The sequence below is a fragment of the Sander vitreus genome, chromosome 5, assembly GCF_031162955.1.
Source record: "Sander vitreus isolate 19-12246 chromosome 5, sanVit1, whole genome shotgun sequence".
Taxonomy (NCBI): domain Eukaryota; kingdom Metazoa; phylum Chordata; class Actinopteri; order Perciformes; family Percidae; genus Sander; species Sander vitreus.
Window position 1 is genome coordinate 17,864,068 of NC_135859.1, and position 23,657 is coordinate 17,887,724.

The 23,657-nt window shown below is 39.7% G+C and overlaps 1 protein-coding gene across 3 annotated transcripts in view; it reads left to right on the forward strand.

The window, feature by feature from the left end:
- The window catches only part of pcsk5b (proprotein convertase subtilisin/kexin type 5b), a 61,424-nt gene extending 38,007 nt beyond the window's left edge, over positions 1–23,417 (forward strand). Inside the window, exons 10-22 of one of the 3 annotated variants that reach the window (XM_078250822.1) lie at positions 1,363–1,466; positions 2,312–2,429; positions 8,232–8,420; positions 9,035–9,171; positions 9,751–9,885; positions 10,167–10,269; positions 13,875–14,068; positions 16,232–16,316; positions 18,519–18,622; positions 18,736–18,874; positions 19,408–19,523; positions 19,882–19,904; positions 21,094–21,138. In XM_078250822.1, the coding sequence (XP_078106948.1) occupies positions 1,363–1,466; positions 2,312–2,429; positions 8,232–8,420; positions 9,035–9,171; positions 9,751–9,885; positions 10,167–10,269; positions 13,875–14,068; positions 16,232–16,316; positions 18,519–18,622; positions 18,736–18,874; positions 19,408–19,523; positions 19,882–19,895 (1,438 nt within the window). In that variant the 3' untranslated portion in view covers positions 19,896–19,904; positions 21,094–21,138. Of the gene's footprint in view, positions 1–1,362; positions 1,467–2,311; positions 2,430–8,231; positions 8,421–9,034; positions 9,172–9,750; positions 9,886–10,166; positions 10,270–13,874; positions 14,069–16,231; positions 16,317–18,518; positions 18,623–18,735; positions 18,875–19,407; positions 19,524–19,881; positions 19,905–21,093 lie in introns of all 3 variants that reach the window. The other 2 variants (XM_078250821.1, XM_078250820.1) reach the window with 2 other exon arrangements.
- The last annotated feature ends 240 nt before the right edge of the window (positions 23,418–23,657 follow it).

Sequence of the window (23,657 nt, forward strand, 5' to 3'; positions counted from 1 at the left end):
TAGGGCAAGTCAACAGGGACAGTTGGCCCACATTGTCTTGTAGTGTGCAAAAGTTTAGGAATCAAAAAGCCTTGTGTCCTTAAGTGCCTCAGGATTTTATCAAACATGTATGACTAAATTAAATGTGATCCTGTAGCTTGTCCTGGTTAAGGTAGTGATACTCGGCAACCACACTCAGCAATGAACCCTATCCCCAACCCAGCAGTGCTACGCCACAGATACAGATGAAATTGACAGAACATTTATAGAATAAAGTGCATTCGTGAAGGAGCAGGCTTTTAACTGTAATCTGTGAAAGTTAGCAGCTAAATGTGTGATGCTGAGACTTCGTCCAGATGTTAAGGATTTTAAAAGTCTACTAGTGCATTTTTGGTTTAAGAGATCACAGGAAGCTGTGAAAGAACCTGCTCTTATGCAAGTGACTCAACAGGCAAAGGCACAGTGTGTTTTGCTGCCTGTTACTTTCTGTCTCTGTCCCACATCATACCTTCCTATCTTTTTATTTTTTATAATCCAAATGTTGGGTTGAGAACCTTAAATATTAGTTTTAGGTCAACTGATTCAGAGTAGTGCAGATTCTGGAAGTCTCAGATGGTGAGGGAGTGACATGAGGGGAGGGAATGGAGCATCTGGCCGGCATATGAGATGGAAGGGAATCCCAGGAAACTTGGTGACCCACATTTTCCTGGTTTTTCCCTTTTTAATGTAGCATTTGGACATCAAAGCAGTTGAGGCACATGGCTGCCATCTCGTAATGGATCTCACGTGAGATCTTGAGAAACTAGTGACGGATAAACGGGCATCTATGCTCTCCATCTATGCTTCTCTGTAATTTTCTCTCCCAGTAATCTTCCACCTACTGTATATTACCATGTTTTACATTTTATCTGCTTTCTTGTTCAATGCACTTTTTTTTTAACCCTCCCCTTTTAGTTTAGTTTTCATCAGCTTTCATCCACCTAGCTTTTCCCATGCTGTTGTCTGAATTTACTCCCATAAGGATGGATACTGTATCTCTTCATGTCCTACTGTCCGTTCTCCCACTCTCGCCGTCATCCATTTGTTTTTTCTCTCCATGTTCTACTTTTCCTTTCACATCATAATGGATTATTCAAAACATTTTTTCTCATCATCATGCCTGTATTTAAATCATTAGTGCTGCTTGCCCTTGTCATTTATGTATGTGCATGTGTAAAGATTTTCATATTTATTTAAAATGTATGCATCTGTTTGAGTATGTGCATAGGAAAGTAGGTCTTTATGTGACAATTTACTTAGTTCCCGCTCAGTTATGTGTTCATCTTTTACATTACAACACATATATTAATGTGTTTGTGTGTGTGTGTGTTTTTCCCCTGATAGTCCTCTTCTAACATGGAGAGATGTTCAACACATAATTGTAAAGACCTCTAGAGCCGGACATCTCAGTGCCCCTGACTGGAAGACCAATGCTGCTGGTTACAATGGTACACATGACACTTTTCTCCATCCATCCATCCATCCATCCCACCTACATATACATCCACATACATATACACCCACATATGTACAGTACATACATACATCCATCCATACATACATACATACATACAAAGCAACTGTTCCATTTAAGATTCATAGTGGGATGTAGTGTGTTTGAAAGAAAAATGAATTGAATTTGAACTTGAATTTTTCTCCAATCAGATGAGGGATGATAAGCAGTTTCCAAAAATGTTTACCACCAGCTGCCATCTGTCAGGGTCCATGTGGTGGTTGCTGTTTTGTAGCTTTGTGAATGCGTGTTTAAGTGTATATGCATACCTGTGTGTGTGTGTGTGTGTGTGTGTGTGTGTGTGTGTATATATATATATGAGGGAGAGAAACCAACACAGTGAGAGCTAGGGGTCAGCCAGGCTGCAGGCCCAGTGTGCCTGGAGATTTTCCAAGTGTTTTTTCAAAGAGGAACTAAAGAGAAACAGAACAGGGAAGGAGCAGGAGGGGTGGGAGGAATTCATATTTGAGCTGCTGTACCCATAAGTTTAGTGGTTTCCAAACTTTCTTTTTCATTTTTACACTACCTTAAATGTCCTCAGAAATGTTCATTAGTCAGTAGAGAATACTTGTTAAAGCAATTGATTCTCAGAATCCTTGCTTTTTTTGGGACACATTTTGAGTCTGTAATAACGTAACGACAACAGTCTTGCAAAATCTTCCTCAGGAGTTTGAACTAAACAATCGTTAAAAAAAACAAAAAAAACTCATTGGTATGACAAACAGTAGAGTCAGCGTTGGTGTGGTTTGATCAGCTGTGACTTTTCACTGTTTCCTACAGTCAGCCACCTATACGGCTTTGGTCTGATGGATGCTGAAGCAATGGTGAAAGAGGCGGAGCGATGGAAGCAAGTCCCTCCTCAGCACGTCTGTGTAGAGAGCGCAGACCGACAAATAAGGTAACACGCACACACACACACACACACACACACACACACACACACACACACACACACACACACACACACACATCGTAAGTGCTGCCAAGTGACCAGACCACTTTTTGAGCACACTATTGAATAGGAAATATATCACATTCACATAAAAAACTTATTAAACCACGAGTGTCCTTTAGCATTTCAATATACACTACATGGCCAAATGATGTTGACATGCAGACATTACACCAATATGTCATTGTTAAACCTCATTGTGGAGGCATGTCAAGTTCTTCAACACTAAACATGGAAAACCATTTCTCCATGGTCCTCACTTTGTTCAAGTGGACAGGGACTTCCCCAAACTGTTGCCTCACAGTTGGCACTCTATTGTCTAAAATATCATTGTAGTTTGGAGCATTAGGATTTCTCTTAATTGGACCTAAATGGGCCAAACCAACAGCATGTAGAGAAAATAATTCTGGAAATCTACTGCTGTGCCACAATAATGGATGGCCATTTCATAGTTAAACAGGTATATTCATTGTAGTAGACTATCTAAGTTTAAAGTGGAATGCCAGATAAGTGTATAATATACATTATGTGACAAAACATCTTTCTCTCTTTTCTTTCCCTGGTGCTTTATGCACCAGCATGTGTTTAAGAGGGTGGTTGTGTGCAAGCTGTACCTTGATAGGGGCCAAGCATTAGTTCTGGCAGGGTGGTTCTCACATAAGACCTTTACCACACACACACACACACACACACACACACACACACACACACACACACACACACTTGGAGAGAGCCAGTGCTTCACAGCTTGTTATTCTAGATGCAGTTGGAAGCCTGAGCACTGTTCTGTGTTAGGCTGGCTGAACTTGGGCCCTGAACTGGTTTGCTTTCAGTTGAAGGCTCGGTGACCAGCAACTGCAGCATTATCAGTGTCATTCTGTCTGTTCTGCTCCAGTGCACAAGTCGGTCCATATGAGGCTTATGTCAGCTTGTGTCAGAGGCAGTCATGCTCAGACCTTCGTACTCATCTAACGTATGTTGGCTCATGGAGAGATTACCACTGTTGTTGCATGAAAGAAATAAAAGCAATCCTGTCATGTTAGCCTCCTTTTTCTGTGTAGTGTACTTATGAGTAGCCTTAGATATGTGTGAAATGGTCAGTCTAACATTTGTCCAGTTACTGGGAGCTTAAGCATTGTTCATAAACATAATTACCCTTCGTCCATCCAGCCAAATGACAGGCTTGAAAAGAAGTAAGTAAAAGTAGGCAATCACAAGTAAACACCAGGCTTTGTTTTGTTTTTGGAACAAAGGCAAAAAAGTCATTCAAATGTTTAATGTGTAACACAGTACAAAACTGTCCTAAAAGTATGAAATATTCTTTTCCCTTAACAAATCACTTTATTGAGTTAAATGTATAATGGCGCTTTTCCATTACATGGTACCTGCTCGACTCGACTCTACTCGCCTTTTTTGGTTTTCCATTACAAAAAAAAAGTCCCTGGTACCTGCTAACAGGTACTTCTTTTAGTACCACCTCAGTCGAGGTTCCAAGCGAGATGAGCCGATACCAAAAGGTGACGTGAAAGCGACAGACTATTTTTAAATAGTTTAGCCAACTGTGGGTTTTTTTTGCTGCCTCCAGCTTCATTTGAAACAAAATGTGTATTCTGGCTGTGGCAACAACACACCTTCGACGTTCTGTGTGTGTGTGTCGGGTTAGGTCACGGCAATTTACTGCGGCGCCGCTATATATGACGACCAGCCACGCTGAAGGCCGTTTCACATTGTACGTGGCATGCGCTGCGCTCGCCGCTAGGTTGTCCTATTCCCAACTATATTTGTTGTGCTTGCCGCCGGGCTCAGCGCAAATTTACGTCATACATGCGCCAATATTTGAATGCACGTCACGTCTGCGTCTGGTGTTTACATCAGATGTGCAGTACATGCGACATTGTGGATACACAGTGATTTGGTGGAGATGATGTTTCTGTCTTTGAAACAAAAGAAAGCCTTGGCACTTTCCCTGGTTGTGAGGAGAAGACGGAGGAAGGCATCAGGAAGAAGGGTGTGGGTGCACGAGACCCTCAGGTCCAGAGAGCAGTTGGGGGAATTCCGGCTGGTGAAGGCGCTCCGCTTTCACTGTGACCGGTTCCAGGGGTACTTTCGGCTCAACAGGGAGCAATTTGACAGTCTGCTGACGAGAATCGGGCCTACAATTTCCCGGATGTGAACAACATTCCGAAAGCCCATTTCTACAACGGAGCGTCTGGCTATTTGTCTCTCCCTGACGTGTGGCTCCAGAAAAGACAATATGGAAAAGTACTTCCAATAGTAATAGGGAATAGTGCTCCGTTTCATGTGCATTGTTCATTAGACTATACTTACAGAGTGTACTGTTAAATATGGACAACAACACAAAGCAGTTTCACTATCTTGGTATAAACAATGGCGTAAGGACTTGTCAGTTTGATTCATTGGTATAAGTACTTGCTTTGGACACAAACAAAAGATTTCCAGCAAGATACACGATTTTTCAGGTCAGTCACTATGCAGTCAATGTGCAGTTTACACCGGTTGTTTTAAGAAATGCACTCACTGTTGTGCAAATGCAATTATGATTTGACAAATGCACCAAAGTAACTGAGAAAAAATGTAACATAGGATTGTATTTCAGTGGAGACATATATGTTGATTTCACAAACCTGAATGATTTAAATTAAGAGGCTAAAATAATCTACACAGCTGGTATGCCTATTATGGTGAAATATGCTTCCAAAGCATAGTTTTGCGTCCGAGGTCTCTGTACGACCTCGAATGTGTGTCGTAGCCTATACAGCTCTGGGAGATCGCTGACGGCCAAAAGCAACCTCTCGTCCATGTTCCGTTTGTGGATCCATGTGTATTCTGTGTTTATTTTTTCCAGTCACTTGAATGCACGTCACAGCGCACTGCGGCCGCTCTTGCGCGTGCCACGGTCAAAGTTGAACCATGTTGAACTTTTACCGTGGCACGCGCAAGAGCGGCCTAACCGCAAAATTCCGCTTGCGCTGCGCGTTGCTCAGCGCAGCAGCAGACCAGTTATTGCGCGCGCAAGCCATTGACAATAATGGGTTTCATAGCGCAGCGCTGCCGTTTGCGCGTACAATGTGAATGGCCCTTCAGGCGGTACTAAAATCTGCAATGGAAAACGGACGCACAGTGCGTCGAGGCGAGTTGAGCAGGTACCATGTAATGGAAAAACGCCACAAATGTCTCTGTGCTCACTTTCATCATGAACGTGTGACAGTGCCTATGTTTTTTTTGTTTTGTTTTTTAAAATATAGATTGTGTTTTGGAGGGCGTTCTATTCTATGCATCTCTTTTCCTTTGTTGGTACATACACAGATGTGTGTTTATAGGCCTACTGTATGTGTGTTTGTGTTCTGTGCTTCTAACTTGCTACATTAGTGCAGCCGTCACCTCACTGCTGTGTTCCCACACACCCTCTGGCTGGCCCCTCTGACTGCGTTTGGTAATGTCTTTCTGCAATCGCTCGCCTCACTCCACTTTGAGCACACACCAGGAAAGCTGCCTGATCTGTGTGCAATCAGGCTGGTGGTAATCAGCTGTGCATCTGCTCTGCTCGGTCCCATGCGTATGGTTCAGTTATCTGTGTTGTGTCATGGAGAAGCCAGAGCTGTGATATCAGCCTTACACTCCCCAGCCATTACTGCTTTCCACTTTCCAAACAGTCATGGACTACTTACGAACGAGACAATCAGTGTTTTCTCTCTGTTATTCATTCCATCATGTCTGCTTGGGCTCATGACATTTTCCCTGTGTATTTTCCTGTTTTCAGTAGTTTTAATGTTAATTTTTTTCACTATTATTCCCTCAATAATTATGTAAATGATCAGAGATAGGCCAAGTCAAAGGACAAATGGAGAAATAGTTATGGATTGTTTACCTGCTGGTATTTTGGAAAAACAAATCATAACGCACTGATTTAAATAAAAAATAAACCACTTTTCAAACTAATGTGCTGATTTAATTGATACAGGTGATTATTTTTTTTTCACCAATGTTAGTAGTTTAAAATATACAGATTTTCTTAATGGAAATCATTAAATTTGTATATTTTGTATTTTAGAATTTAATAATCAATAGACTGATCCTATAGTCAACACAGTAACATACTCATAATTTCAGATGATTACATTTCCACTAAACCTTTGAGAAAACAATTAGCAGAATGATTAAAGCATGTATTTATGACGAGGCATTTTTTGATCTATGAGCTAAGTTTGAGTAATATGTTGTATAATATATATGAGTAATAAGCTTCATCGCACAGCTAAAGGCAATCTTTACCAGCTAATAATTGTCTTGGGATGACAATTATTGGCTGGTAAAGAAAAAGACATTTTCGTCTAAATGATAAACATCTGTGCTCTATCATTTAGGCCCTAAAAATGTCATCACTGTCATTGTACCAATAATCAAATGAAACCGTTTCCAACACAGGATCAAATGGCACAAGTCACTGGCAATAATTGTCTTTCAGCCCTATACCCTACACAAAATAATTATAGTAATCCTTTAATATGTTATATAGCTAGCAAGTGTAATTCACCAGCTCGGTTTTATTTTCCAGAAAATAAACCCTACATGTAATTCAGTACTGCAGTGAGTTATGTGTTCACTGTTGTGCAGCAGCTATGACTCCTCGAAAGCCTGGCTCTGGCAAGATGGTGTTCATTGTCTCCTGTACTGGATCTGTCCATGTTTCGCTGTTTTTGTCATTGTACTGCTATTATATTGTACCACAGATGTTATTCAAGGGGTCATTAGATGTTTGTGTTGGCGGTTCAGTGAGCTGTTGCTGAGCTGTGCGTACAAATAATGTTCTTTGTCTTTCTTATCATGCTCATGGTTCTGTGTTTCTTTGGCTGGTTGAGGTTTGGGAAAATGAAACCTGAAAATAGACTATTGTGCATGTTTTTTGGTTTTGGGAGGAGGTTAAATTTAAAAAGAACACATGATTACTTTTAGGGGGGTACCTCAGTGTATTGAAACTTGATGTTGAGTGTAGGTTACTAACAGAATTTTTGGTGAGAGTTGACTGAGCAGAATGTCTCATTGTAGGGAGATAGCCACAGTCCCTAACCTCACTCCCCGAAAGAGCAAACAGACTAAAGGTACATTATGGCTGAAGGCACACACAGAGTTACATTCAGCAGCTCAATCCTGTGTTTTCAAGATAATGTTGTTTAAGTCACCAACTCTCTGGTTCCAATCTCTAAATTAAAAATTATTAAATTAAACCTTGAAATGGAAAGCTTTAAATGCACAACAAGTTTACTTTAAAATTTGTATTCCTGCTTTGTAAAGAGGACATGTTTTATCTTGAGTGATATGTAACTTATCTATATATCACGGTTTGAACTGATTGGCCATCTGCTCTGCTCTTACTGTATATCTGAGTGATATCCTATTTTTGTTTGCTTTTTTGTTGTTGATGATTGTTTGATAAATTTTGCTGCCAAGAAATGTACTTGTACACCCAGCGAATCTCCTTGGTTAATATCCATAACTTAGATTTATGGTTTTCCCACTTTCTGTTACTGGAGATGATTGCAGGTGGACTTTCTTGTTTCCAGCAGTGGACTGATTGATAACTTGATGTATTGATTAAAGACCGTATTCACATTTGTAACAGTCAATGCTCCCAGAAATAACTAACTGTGGATATTTCTGTTTTAGTGTGTATTTTCTGTGTATTTTCTTCATGTCTACCTTTTGATTGGTTCCCATCTTGTCCTGCAGAACTATCCGTCCAGAGCATGTGGTTCGGTCAGTGTACAAGGCAACAGGATGCACTGACAACTCCAACCACCATGTGATCTACCTGGAGCATGTGGTTGTACGCATTACAATCACACACCCTCGCCGTGGGGACCTGTCAATCAATCTGACCTCACCTTCAGGGACCAAGTCTCAGCTGCTTGCCAACAGGTAAAGAAACAAGTTGTGAGATGGTATCTGCACTGTAATAACACATGAACAGGGGAGACAAAATACAATTGATTATTTTTTTTCAGAATGTTTTCCTCAATTGGAATAACTCATTTTGGGGTAAATATTACTGACCACTTTTGCAAATTCAAAGAAAAGGCTGGAAAAATCAGTAAGGAGACTAACAATTCAGCTTTTTTGTCTCGACTAAAAATATGGCACGGTGCTTCTAAATTAGAAATGTTATGACTCATGGGGTTGAATACTTACAGAGGCTAAATGAGATGTCTGTTTATTACATTTAAATACATTTACATTATTGTCAAGAAATGTTGATTCACTTGTCTGTGCTTGCTTTGTTAACACTCTGGGCTGAATCACTATAAAATGTGGTAACCTAGGGGGTTAGACAGTGTAAGCGCTGCGCTGTATGTACCTAGTTCATGTTCACCTCAAATAAACCACAGTCCTTTACTGTTTGTCCACAGTTCATTAGAGACTGTGATTGCACTTGGTTAAGTAGTTGCAAAAGGTATTTGCGGTCCTTAAGTTGTTTCCTCATCGTGTGTGTGTGTGTGTGTGTGTGTGTGTGTGTGTGTGGTCTTCATGTGCAGGTTGTTTGATCACTCCATGGAGGGTTTTAAGAACTGGGAGTTTATGACCACCCACTGCTGGGGAGAGAAGGCAGCAGGCGACTGGGTCCTAGAGATCTATGATTCACCTTCTCAACTCCGTAGCCAGAAAGTACCTGGTATGACAGTGTTGCTAATATATTTAATAAAAAAACGTATCAGACATAACCATACCATACCATTTGGTTTTTTTTTGTTTAAATTTGATTTAATTTGCAGAGAGAAATGGAAGACACAGGATAAAGTCTTGTCTGGACTAAGTGTAGGACCAGCAGGAGCACACATGTTGCTCTGGAGGCAGTGAACTTAACTACTCAAATGACCCACTAATTTAACAACATAATAAAGCCTCAACAGGAGAGTAGCAGTTGCTAAAAAGCTGTTACGTTGATCACTAAAATCCCATTTAACTTGTGCCTAGTCTTCTCATGTGTATCATTAAGAGTTTAATAAGAGTAATATAATCTACTTATGGTAGCTGAAAATACCTGATAATATAAATAGTATAGAGAGTAGTGAAAGATGGTTGACCTACTGTCCCAGTTAACATATTTACACATCTGTTTTTTGTTGACCATAATGTAAACTCTATATCAAATATACAAATTAAAGTATAAAAGGATATTCATCTGCTCGCCATCAGGACAGACTGAAGTGGATCTGTGTCTAAGACTTTTACAATGCTTCTGTTTCCTCAGGCAAGCTGAAGGAGTGGTCACTGGTGCTGTATGGTACCTCTGCGCACCCATACTCGCAGCCTCTGCGCAGCGAAAAGCCCCGCTCCACAGACATGCTGACGCCCACCGATGAGGAGTTCACAGAGGAGTACAACGGTAAGTAATAAATCCAGAGCCGACAGGCAGGTTCGCTACAGCAGCATTGCAAAGTAATGTAATTCTTTGGCAGCTTCTATTTTTACTGTCCTGTCACAATGATAGTAAGTTGTACTGACACATAATGAATAGGGGTATTATTAAAGGGTGCAATACAATGACATTAATAAATGCATAAACTCAGTTAATATTTAATATAATAATAATAAGTTATTAGACTATAAAACCTATTCCTACGGTTATCACTTCTTCTTTACACTGTTACTTCTGTGTGTCTCCAGGCCCCTGTGACTCTGAATGCAATGAGAATGGCTGTGAAGGCCCTGGACCCCATCACTGCATCAACTGCCTCCACTACTTCCTCAAGTTCAAGAACAACACCAGGTCAGAATGCTCAAGAAATCATCATTAAGTAGAATATTGTTCTTGTGTTGGAGAACATAAAAGCAAAAATATATTGACTGTACTTGGGAATAGTGGGAAAGGATTTTGTTTTTCCAATCTTTTTTTTAAACGGATCAAAAAAGGCAAAAGTTGTCTCTCTTATAACCCAAACAGTTTGAAGTACTTTACAGCACATATTGTACATATTTTAGCTTATGGATATCTGCAAATACATTTCTGCACACTATCCTGGTCAAGCACAGAAACAGAGATAGACAGTGAGCGGAAGTTTGTTTGCAACTTTTGACATACTTATCTCTCTACGACGCACCTGTCTAATGAAATAGACAGTGAAAGTGCAAAATATTCTTTTGTTCTGAGCTTATGTATAGCAAAACGTAGGTGGTATTATTACATTTGGAATATAATTCCACTCAGTGTCACTATCCTTTCTGACTTTTATAGACAGTTTATTAGATTGTCAAAGTATACATGAAGATGGAAACATAATTGCTCTGTGGACTTCACCAGAACCAATTTGTTTTCCCCTTCTTCATTTAAAAAGTGCTCCTGAGCTACAAAGCTATAGATAGAAGATGCGTCTGGCTTATATGTGATTTCAACGACATCTGATTGTTTTAAATAGTGTGTCCTCTGGGAGTTCAGAGACAGCCAAATAAAAAGAGGGATCAATATTAGCTTTATTAGAGGATCTCAATCAGAAGGGTGCAGTAAAGTAGGTACATACCAATCCACGATAACTGGATTTAACCAGCTTAAGGCTACAGTATATTCCTATCGTGTGTAACAGTCCAATTTGCTTGAAAGAATTTAATAATCAGCATTCCCACATGCATTTACTGGGCATGTTTTTGTGTGAATGCAACAACCAAATTACTATATCTGGTGACTTGTGAAATAAAACAAATCTTTTGTAAGTATTTATTTGGTTATAGATGGAACTTTGAAGAGTAGGAAACACAGTCCAGGGTGTAGAGAGGGAACACGCAGTTAATCTCTCGGAGGCTGTTTAACAATTTTCTTACAATAAATCCAAAATCTTTATTTGGACCTCTGCATCATATTATGTTTTTAAGAAGCAGGCATAAACATTAATATTCACATAATTGGCTAACTATGGTTACAGAAAGCTAGATGTGCTGTGATGTAGGCAGTATATTTCTTACATCAAAGTGACAAAGGCTCAAATGTATTTACGGTATATACTGTAGCATGTTAAGATCAGACATCACAACAAAAGACCAAAGCAGTAGAGACACAGTGTGTAAACAGGTGGGTCTTGAGGTGCTTTTAAAAGGTTTCCACAGTAGGATTCACAACTTCAAAGGCAACAAGTTAATGTACAGTACCTTGTTGCTGTTATTTTTTACAACTACGTGACATCATCTCTTTCTTGTTGTAATATAATTTTTGTTCTGAATTCAGAAAGTCACATTCTGATTATGTAGCACATAATCTCTTTGATGTACTCATCAGTGCTATAACTTGCTGAGGATCATTAAGAACTTCCCTTTTGCCACCATTTAAGGCCACGGGTCAGTGCTCGCCCCTTTTTATTTGGTGAGCTTAATGTGAATAAGGTTAACAAACAGCGCAGGTGGTGACCTGATTAATTTGACTTTGTCAGAAATGCTGTTTCCTGTCGATCATTTCATGTTCATTCGCTCCTTTCCCCCCTTTGTGTGTGTGTGTGTACATCTGTGTGCACCCATAGGATCCAATTAGGATCAAAGTCTGTTGTAATTGCCTTTGTGTAGCACGTAGTCTCTGCACTAATAAAAGGCAGACCGATGCAGGTGCATGGGAATGTGCAAGCTTAAGTGCTGCCTTATCATTAGCCCACTTCTAGAGGTGTCCTGCCCTTTTCTTCCACCACAGGGAGCAATTGATGAATGATGATTGGGGTAGTGGTGGGAGGAAGGAGTAGGGATGGTGGTGGTGTTTAATGTTTAGATAATTACATCCCTCCATATGTTTTTGATGGTCTAGACTCACCAAAAGGTATGTGGGTCTTTGAAACTTCAGAGGGTTTTTTGCACCTCTGTGAGCATGTGTGTACATTGTATACAGAGCTGTAGCCAGAATTTTAGAAATACTCAGGTCATACGTTTAATGAGTCTTCCAGATAATTTGGAAGTTTTCTATACATTTCTTACAATTTTCTATGTTTAAGTAATTTTTTTTTATAAAATTGTCTGTTGAAGGAGTCTACATGATTGTCTTAAAGTTTTCTACTTCACCAGGAATAAATTCTTTAATTGTATTTATTCAATTATGTATCTCTTATCCTCTCCTTCCAAAAACCCACTATGTGGAACTTCAAATTATGACCGGGTGTTCCAAGAAAAACATACTAAAGTCATGGCCTTTTTTTGTCCTCAGTGGCTACAGCCCTAATCGTACGCACAAAGATCATAACTCTCAAAAGAACAGTAATTGTGGGAGGGTGTGTATGTGTATATGAATCTGTTTCATGCATTTGTAATGTAGAAATATATATATCCATGTGCTTTATTGGCATGAAAGGTAACCAACATTTTGGGTGTACTCACTTATGGTTTTATGTCCACCATAGTGAATCACAGCCCCTGTGGTTGTCTGACCACTTTTTTGCCCTGTTGAAGCAAATGTTGCTACGTCCACAGATCTTAGTAATACATTTGGTGACTAAAACACAACCATATCTGTTGGGAATGATGACCAATAATACAAATATAAGAGTTACGTTGAAAAAAACAACAACTTTACATTCTCCTTTAAATTTCTTTTACCACAATTTCCTGTCTACACAATTTCAAGGACTCAATCACTCACATCTGCTTGCCCTGAAAGTGTGGGCAGGAAAATGCTGTTTAAAGTTTTTCTCACATTTAGTACAAGTCCTTGTTGCTCCTACATTAAAGTGTTTTTAAAATCTGTATTGGTTAAATAATCATTTCAGTGTAGCAGAGAAATGGTGTTGAAGCTGGAGGAAAAACGCATGGCAGAGTACACCTGCACATGTGGATTATGTGTTTCACACATGCAATATGTGTTTCTTGGCAGCAAACTCTGTAGTGTGTGAATAAGGCTTAAGGAGTGTGTGTGTGTGTGTGTGTGTGTGTGTGTGTGTGTGTGTGTGTGTGTGTGTGTGTGTGTGTGTGTGTGTATTTGTGCTCTTGACGATTTTGGTGATATTTTCCCCCTTAGGAAGGGAGGGTGAAATGAGGGGTGTGACGGAGGGCTGTGGAGTTATCCAACAGATGTTGCACCTGTTCACTATATAGCACCCGCACGCACACACTTAGTCCCTCTAGTACACAAAATATAATGCCTAAATACCCTGTAACAAGAGGCATATGTTTTTTTGTTTTACATTTTGAGCCTGTTAACATTATACTGAGCTTTGTGATAGAGGTTGTTAATCATGGAACAATGAGGTCAATTTGGTCTTTATTTGGTCTCTACAGTCATCTTAAACTATAACCTGAATATGTCTGTAAGAATTACAAATTGTCCTTTCTTTGTCTTCCACTTTTGCCTTTTTTGATGCTCTGTTTCATCCTGTGTCCCTCCTTACTCTTCCTTCAATCACCTCTCTCCAGGATGTGTGTGTCGGAGTGCCCCAGTGGCTTTTTCCGTGATGATAGGAAGCGCTGCAAGAAGTGCTCCTCGTTGTGTGAGACCTGTGTTGGTAGCCGTGGCGACCAGTGCACCACATGCAGGACTGGTTTCCACCTCAACGAGGGCTCCAACACGTGTGTCGCAAACTGTGGCGACGGCTTCTACCTCGACCATGGTACGTTTCACTCCTGGCCAAACTGGCTCCACAATGTACAAACTCTTAACTAATGAGTGCACACATGAAAGTATACCATGCAGTCAAGAACTTGTTTCATTGTTCTTTGGTCCCACCTTGAGGATTTTATAAGCTGCTTCTGACTTTAATAGTGTTTTGTACTTTGCGTCTGTTTTCTGTTTTCTAATGCCTCCAACAATGCAAAGTCAGGTTTAGCTGTGATTGCTACATGCCCACACAGGGTCAATGATTTATCTTTCCAAGTTCATTGTTACTTTGCTGCCCATTGGTCGAATTCTCAAAGTGTGAAGTTCATAAGATTAAAGAATAGCTGAATATTTTGTTCTCAGTGGGGAAGGTAATCCACAAAATACCACCATCAGTGCTGGAAACAAACTGGATTTGTGTGTGACCTGCATCACAAAAAAGTGATGCTGTTGTATCCTTGACGCATTGTCTAGCCAGATGTTTATTTTTACGCATTTGCTGAACCGAACAGTACTGAAAAGTTTGGGCTAGTAAGCAGATTCTTTCACCAGTTTAAAGTGGATTAGATCATGAAATAAAACAGATCTGCATGATAATTATGTATGGATTATGTTTAAGAGAAGTCAGCTTGTTTTCGGGTTTATAATAAACAGTAGTGCAGTGGGGTTAACATGCAGTATGTTCTGTATGTATATACTTACTGGTTTGTCTTATGTTCAAGATGTATGCCAGCCTGGATGAAAGTAAAGCAGGAATGAGAGACTTAAACTATGTATAACTTATAATTATGTCTATATATTGGTTTGCAGCCAAGACAGCGTAAGTCCTGGCAGCTCTGAGATTCTCTGGCAGCAGATATGTTGGATCTACTGATCCAAGCTTAATCATAACATTTCAACAGGCCAAGATGTAGTGGATACTTTTTTTGTTTGAAATGTTGGCACTGCTGAGTGTTGTGTTAAATGAGCTATCTAGAGTTTATTTTCTTTTCGTCAGTCTGACAGCAAGCTGAGGTGAATTCCTGCCTTCGTCAATACATGGACACTTTCATGTAATGATTTCACTACTGGTATACTACTGCTATTTGACTTTTGTGTAAAAAAGTTAAAATCCATGTAAGCACAGTGTCTTACAACCTCACAAACCCACAAAAGACATTTCGACCAGGATTGCAACTAATGGTTATTTTCCTGATTTATTAATGTCTTTCTTATTTTTTGATAAAGTGCTTTATCATTTAGTGTGAAAAATGTCAGAAAATTATGAAAATGCCCATCACAATTTCGCAGAGCCAAAGGTGTCATCTTCAGATTAGCTTGTTTTGTTTAACCAACTGTCTAAAATCCAAAGATATTCAACATACTGTGATATAAAACAGAGAAAAGCAGAAACTATTCATATTTGAGAAGCTGGAACAAGATTTTGTTTTATGTAGTTTTGAATTCCTGAAACAACAAATAATTGATGATCAAAACTGATGATGATTGACTAATCTGTTCAACAATTTCAATTTTGACCTCCATTTCTCATTAAAGACAATGTAAAAGTGCATTTTCTTCTCATGGAAATCAGTCTGTGACCCGTTCATATTCATCCTCCACCCTGGTGGGTGGAGATTCCTGAAAATCTAACCAACAATCCTCAGTTACTCTCAGTCTCGTCCTCACCATATGACTTCCCAAACAAAACCACAATGGTTGTGTCATACTAAGCAAACATGTTTGGAAATGTAGAAGTTACAGTTTTGATTAATAGTCATAGTCTATGCAATGGTTTCCTAGAAGTAATAAAACACAAGTTAATTCACAGATCTTTTTGGCAATCTTCATCGCTGCTGAAGGAGGAAGTGTCCATGTGCATTGTGTTAAAGCGTGTCATTGCCTTTAGTCTATCTTTTGAAATATTCATCTACATTCCTATCCTTCCTCACCAACACTTCAATCTTCTTCTTTTTTATCCCTGCAGCTTTAGCCTTTTGACATTTCAGTTCTTCTCCCTGCCTTTTGTCCTCCCGTTTTGTTTATCTGCTCTTTCTACTTATTCTCTCTCCTTTTCGCACTGGTCTTCCTCGCCCATTATCCTCCTCTTCATCATTGTCTTCTTCCTCTGCTCCCTTTCTTAATTTCAAATGCAGCCAGACTTCTGCGTATGACTGGGTCTCCCTATGTCTTTCAGACTCCAACATTTGCAGGAGATGTCCAGAGAACTGTAAGAAGTGCACCACCTCCAATATCTGCACAGAATGTAAACCTGGAATGAGGTAAGCTGGTGGTCACGCTAAGCAATGCCTGAGTCACGGGTCTTGGCAGGAAGTGATTTCAGTCTTGCTGTGTCTTGTGATTATACACCTTATATCTTAGTGTTAAAATTTTGACCAAAGTAACGGTATAGTTAGAATTGCTGCAAACACATAAAAATGACCATTTCCTTTTAACTGCCACAGAAACCATTTGAGGATTTGACTGAACACTATTTTGCAGCAACGCTGGATAGTGGCTCTATTTTAACTACTTAACCACTTCAACGCTAAGGTCTGCTTAAATGGAAGTGCTTTTTGGATAAACCCCCCTCTCCTGACACCTTTCTGACATTAGACATAGGGGGGCTGTGTTTACTTTTGCAACTTTCCACAACCGACAGTCCAACATTCACGCCCACTTCAAACAGCGATTGGCTAGTTGTGTGGAGGCGAAAAAGTACAGTAATCAGTGTTTGAACTCAAACTCTTCAAGGAAATATTATCAGAGTGTCCGCCTTTCACCCCCTCACTATGATGGCAGGCTTTTCGGTCCACCTTCAAGTGAGGCTCTTTGAAACGGCTAAAACACGTCTGTCTATAAATGTGGTCAGATGACAAGTCGTACAAAAGGTTTGTTTCAAGCATATCTCCTGCATTAATGTTAGTTGTCTGCATTTACACATTGCTTTTATCCAAAGCACCAGGTGCTGGCCTAACAATCAGGGGCAACTTGGGGTTCCGTGTCTTACTCAAGGACACTTCGACATGTGAACAGGAGGAGCTGGGGTTCAAACCTGCTGAGCCAAAGCCGCCCTTAATGTTCCCCATGTATATGAACAGTTTGGTTCATATGCAATTCACATACATATATGGTTTAAAATATTGATAAATTATATAAATATTGTTTAGCAAAATGGTGTCCATGTGACTATGGGGCGCTTCAATATAATCTTGAAGCTGTTGCTACCAGACGTGCTAGTATTAATCACAGCTTGTTTGTTTGAAGATCTACCATTACAGATAGTCCTCTGTCATACATACAAAGAGCCAAGGTTTTGTCTTTTTGCATTCATTTGGCTTGAATGTCAGTGTTGTGGTTTCAGAATAAAAACCTATTGTGTTCATTCACTCTAATGCTGGAGTAGGTTGCTAATTTAGACCAGCATATTGTGTTACACTGGTTTGGGTTTGCAGCATGAACCAGAAAACCAGGGCTTCCCAACTGTTTTCTACGTGGGACCCAAATTGAGTAAACAGTTTCACCCTGTGACCCAAGCTTATTAAAGCCCACATATACTCATGTCATGCGGAGACCAACAAGAAGTGGCGCTGTTGCCCATTTTAGGTTGTGGTCATCACTTTGAAGAACCTTTGATCTAAGCCATTTAGTTAACCACGCAGACATGTTGCAGTTCATTTTCTGTCCACTCCCACAGTAGCCTCTTTAAACTGCCCCAACTACACGACCTGACAAAGGATAAGGGCGCTTCAAAGTGCTGGAATTCCTGATAGGTCATGAAGGAAACACTTGTGAAGTGCTTAACATATTGCGGTCTTGAACCCAGCTTTAAGTGTTCAGTGTAGCCAGAGGTGGAGGTGGGGACACTTGTAAGCCATAATCTCCTCTGAATGCAAGCGTGACCACAGAAAGACACACACACACACACACACACACACACACACAGTCTCCCATTCAGTATACCGTTCATAGTCAGTTAGGAGCCGAGGAGGAAGAGAGGACCAGACAAGATTGTTTCTGGGAAACGTTAGCTAACACAGACCAGCTGTTTTTCAGTTTAGCGCGGCAAGCTCACCAACCTGTCCTCACTGTGACTTCACAGAACTGACTTTATAACCTCCAAACCTACTTCCTAACTGACCTCAACCACTACATCTGGTACAAAATCTCTTGTATATCTTTCTTCAAAACAACAACAAATTCAAAAACAAATACAACTACTCGGTTAAATCTAGAAGGCCTTATATTCCTGTACATCAGTGCCAAAGTGAACTAGGCCTGCAGCTGATGTGTACACCCACATGATATCACTGGTACAGCAGTTGTTTTCTCATTCTTCCTAAATATTTGTCCAGAAAGAAAATTGCTCAGTAGCAGCTGGCTTTTAACAGGAAATCTTTAACTGATTTGCAGTTTTGAAACACAACAGCTATTTATTTACTGTAATGGTATGGATGTCTATCTTTTTCTGTTTCTCTTTTTAGTCTTCAAGGAAGCAAGTGTCAGATGACGTGTGACCCAGGGACTTATTACAACGGCCACAAAAGGACTTGTGAAACCTGTCATCCGGCCTGTGCCACATGTGCAGGTAGGAAGTCATAATATTTATTAGAATACCATTTATTACGTAGGTCAGTGTGTTCTTTTGTTGTTTAGCAGACATTGTCATCTGATTTAAGTGTGTGTCTATGTGTTTTTAAGGCACAGGTATAGAGGCATGCACAAAGTGTGCAGACGGCTACTTACTTGAGGACTGGCGGTGTGTTTTAACATGCAGCACTGGCTACTACCTGTCAGAGCAGACCTCAGACAATGGGCAGGTGCAGAGGTCCTGTAAAAAGTGAGTCAGCACACCTGCCAACACCTCGACAACACAGTGAACTTGTAGATCTCCAGTCTACAAAGATAAACAAGGAAATCAATTTATTGAAAGCCGATAGTATTAAGTTTTGTGCTGAGGTTGATCATATAAGTGTAAATACAATGTATAGTTTCATTTTTATTTTACAAATGGTTTTCTCTCTTTGCAGTTATTTACGTAAAATCGGATATGTATGTATTCTAACCAACTAGGTCACACTTCCTAAAAATAACACATCTAATACCGCAGCAAAAAGATTCTAAGTATATTTTAGGTCTCATAAAGCACAAATATTTATGAGTGAGTACTGTGTTGAAAGGATTTGTTTTTGGAAATGTGAAAGGAAAGCTCTACTGTGACAAAACTTTGAAGAAAAGCAATCACTTTACAGGCAAAACTAGTGAAAGACAGCTGAATATCCATAAAGGACAGTTCTAACTTTCAAGAGGATATGTGAGCACAGTATAGTGCTGCATAGACTGGTATCTAATTCTTCATACAACCATCGACAGGTGTGACCATAGCTGCTACGAGTGCTCAGGGCCCGGTGAAAGTAACTGCAGCAGCTGTGTCAGTGGTTACAATCTGGAGGCAGGAGCCTGTGTGGTCAGCACCATCTGCAAAGATGGTGAGTTGTCAGCTTTCTCATCTACAAGATGGCCTCAATGTGTTTATTTTATACTTTTTGCACTGTCTCTCACAGGCAGTGTATAGTCATAATGCATCCTAGTATGGTCCGGAGTGAAAATTCTGTGAAGGCTTAAACCAGCTAGAGCATTGAATTGGACAGAGTCACAACGGGAAAAAACACGCTTTATAATGCAAACAGTATTTCTTGCAAAATGTTTGCAAAAGTACACAAATTGTGGTCTTAACAATACCTGCTAATTAAAGAGCCAAAAGCCTCAGAGGTTTGGATTTACATCTCAACTCTCCCTGGGAGTATTTGTATCTCCAGATGAATAAAATTGTGTTATATCCCACAGGGTATAACAAATGAGAGCAGAAGGTAGCTCAATTAAGATTTATCTGTGGATTTCTTTTTAATTTTTTAGCTTTGTACTAACTTCTTGAATCAAACTGCCTCAGAGCAGGATGGCGGTCTGTCCTTGCTTTTGCCTTTCATGGTCTTTGTTTAAAGGTCTCATTCATGTTTGCATATTACTAATTTAAAATCTCTCTGGGATTATAGACTTGCACATTCTTGTCGTTTTATTTTAACATAAACTCACTGTTTTCCTGGTTGTTTTTACTGTACTATGTCACACTGCATAGGCTGAAAGGTTTCTTAAAGCATCTACTTACATTTTTCTTATTTTTCCTACTCCTCTACAATAATTTTATGATTTTTACTTGCTCTTGCATTTTCTTTCTTTCATTGCTGTGTGCTTTATGGTCTAGTCTTTTCTGGATTTTGCATGTTTGGCTTACTAATCTTTTGTGTAAATATTCCTGTTTCTCACTAACTGGCTGAGGCGATGGTGTGATTATGAGGCTTCAACTGCAGTGTGTGATTTGCTGCTCTAGCCATGACCTTGTAGTTAAAATGAACCCTTGGCCAACAAGTCTTCCAGCTTGTGATGAGATAAAGCTCTGAGGAGAAAAATGTTTTCACTGTGTGACCTTTCTGTTGATGATGAGAACCTTACTTAAAGTGCACCCTCAGTCTGTTTCCAACCTTCCTAAACCAAAGCTCAAACATGGCTGGCACGTTGAAATGCTGTTGATAAATTAAATAATTGGCTTACAGTTTTACAGACTGGTGGTCCACTTTAAGTTTTCTGTGATACACCAAGTTGTGAATTTCAAAAATCTTCAATTTGCTAATTGTGTGATGTTTTTTTTTCTCTCTCTCTCTCTCTCTGTCTGTTTACTCCTGAATCCCTTTTTTTGTTTTTTCCTCTCTCCCGACATGGATCCAATCACTCCACTGGACAACAATAATTTTCCACCTCGATGAACATCACCTGTGATTGGATCAAAAAACTCTTCCTGTCACCTGAAATCTCTTTTGGCCAATTACATGGCTCTGTCTGCCATTCAACCATTTCTTATGATTGTGCCCTGTGTGTTTGTGTGTGTTTCCACATGCATGCTGTGTGTGTGTGTGTGTGTGTGTGTGTGTGTGTGTGTGTGTGTTTTCCCCCTCCCCTTCTTCCAAACTCCCCTTGTATCTCTTCTTCCTGGTCTGTGGAAAGCAAATGAAGAATCTTGGGCAGAAGGCAGTTTCTGTGTGCTTGTTAAAAAGAACAATCTTTGCCAGAGGAAAGTGCTGCAGCAACTTTGCTGCAGAACGTGCTCGCAAAAGGGCTGACGGGACGTACTCACTGGGCGTTAAGGGAGCGCGGGGGGATGTGGGGGGCACACGGGGCACCCCTCCTTCTTGAACCCCCCTGCCCACTCATTCACAGTCACATAATTTATAAGAAAATCTGTGCCTCTTAAAGGGACTGCATCGGAGGTGCGATGACAGGACTACAACAAACCTACCTTTTTTCTGTACTGGGACACACACACGTCGTCAGGGTGTAAAATGACTGGGACTTATTTCAAGAACAAACGAACAAATGAAAACAAACAAAAGAATAAAAGTGTCGGTATTTTGTGACCAAAGCATCGATGCCAAAATAATTGAACCTTCTTTTTTTTGTTGCCAGTGTAGGAAGTATAGCTTAAAACAGGAGCCACTAAGCCTGTGAATCTCTGAATACGTCTGTGTGCATTTTTATTTTGGCTCCTCTTCCTCCTCTCTTTCCAGTGTTAATGATAAACAGATGGAAAGTTAATATACAGTAGGAAAGGCCCTGGTTTTTCTGCCTGTAAATATACGTCAAAGGAAAAAAAAGAAGCTCACTCAGTTATGTGAAAATAATGTCTGTCTGGGCTGACTTCGGCTGTGTAGGGAAGAAAAACGCACACGCACACACACGCACACACACGCACACACACACACACACACAAGGATACATATGTACCCCACACATACATTAATAAACATGAATTCAGACACATACTGTATATCAGCCACCACTTGAAGTTAGTTAGGTGCTACTGTGTCACAGTATCCCAAGACTGATGCACGTTACTAACCAAAATCACCTCATTACATTTACTGAATATTGTGTGTTTGTCTTTATCAGTGTGTGTGTAAGAGAATGCCATTCATTCGTAATGTAAGCCCAGACAGCATTAATTCATTCCAGTGGTACTACAAGACGAGTCGATAGTCATTCCTTCCGGAGCATTCTGCAGGGAAGGAAACGCTGCAGTGAGTTATAATGAATTTGTGGTACTAGGGATGCACCGATGCCCATTCTTCACTCATGATGCAGATTCTGGACTCTGGAAACTTTTGCCCAAAACTGAGTATTGATTCCATCCATTACTGTGACAGAACAATTTAAGGCTCCACCATTACTTTGTTGTCACTGGATAAAATAATTGAAATATTTGTTGCAGGGAACTGCAATTCTTCTGTGTTGGTTTGGTCTTCCACATACCATATGTTACCCAGATAAAGGGAATTTTGTCCAATAATTATCATTGACCTCTATCGGTGCATCCCGACATATTACTGTTGTCAAATGAAATAGATTTGTAGAAGTTTCCACTCTTTGTCATTCCATTATGATGGCAATGCATATCAACCTAAGTATTGCTCTACACTTTCAACACAGAAGGTCAACGACAGTACAGAAAATATTCTGTTATGTTTCATGTGCAGGCAAAGGTCTCTGACAGGCAGACAGACTACAAACTGCTGTGGTGCAAATCAGAGCTGTGGCGGTTTTGCTTTCAATTATTTCAGAAAAGGGATTTTGTTCAAAATGTAGATATTGAATCACATTAGGGAGTAGAACTGCATGTTCAGTCAACCCAAGAAAAAATGTAAAACAAACCCAATGAGTCAATCAATTTGGTTTGTATTCACATAATAACTGTTAAAAATGAAAACGAACTGACGGCATCACTGCAGAACCAGGAATGTGTCTGAAATGGTAAATCATATTGAGCCAAAACTGTACTTGTGTTAAGGCCGATCAGATTTCTGGGTTCTCCTCCTGTCTGTCTGTCTCTGAACCTTACCTGATGAAACTCAAAGGTTATTCTGGTGGTGCTGGTTTCTAATAATGAACCGCAAATATAATGTTTAAGATTCTTATTCTATTTGTGTGGGTTTTCATACCTGCAGCTTAAGCATTTACAGTATTAGATGAATTGTTGTACTGTCAACTGGTTATGGTTCTTGATGATTTGTAATAAAGGTTGATGAATCCCCTTTTTTGGTTAACAAAAAGTATTCTTGGTCATTGTTTAAGATGACTTGAATTGACTTTAGACTGTGTGGTAGTAAACACACACTAACACACACACACACAGACACCCCTCGAATAAAAGCTGTTTTTATTGTGTACCTGTGACATATCTGTGACAATGCATTATTAATGTTACTCAAAGTCCTAGTTTTGAAAATCTTTTTTTTTTTTTACTTAAGTGTTCTCATTAAAATGTTTAATCTGTTCATGTTTTGTTTTGTTTTCAGTTTTCATTGTTGACAGTGTATTCATCAGTATTATTTCATACATTAGCATTTTTGTTCATTTTCTTACTTTCCAAAACATTAGGTTCCCTGTTTTCAAGCTCATTGAGGTTTTTTTTCCTTCATGAAATTCATGAAAGGGAATGACATCATTAAAATTCGGATCATAGCTTTTATAAACTTTTAGTTTTTCAGCACTCGATCAGATTGATTAGGACAAAG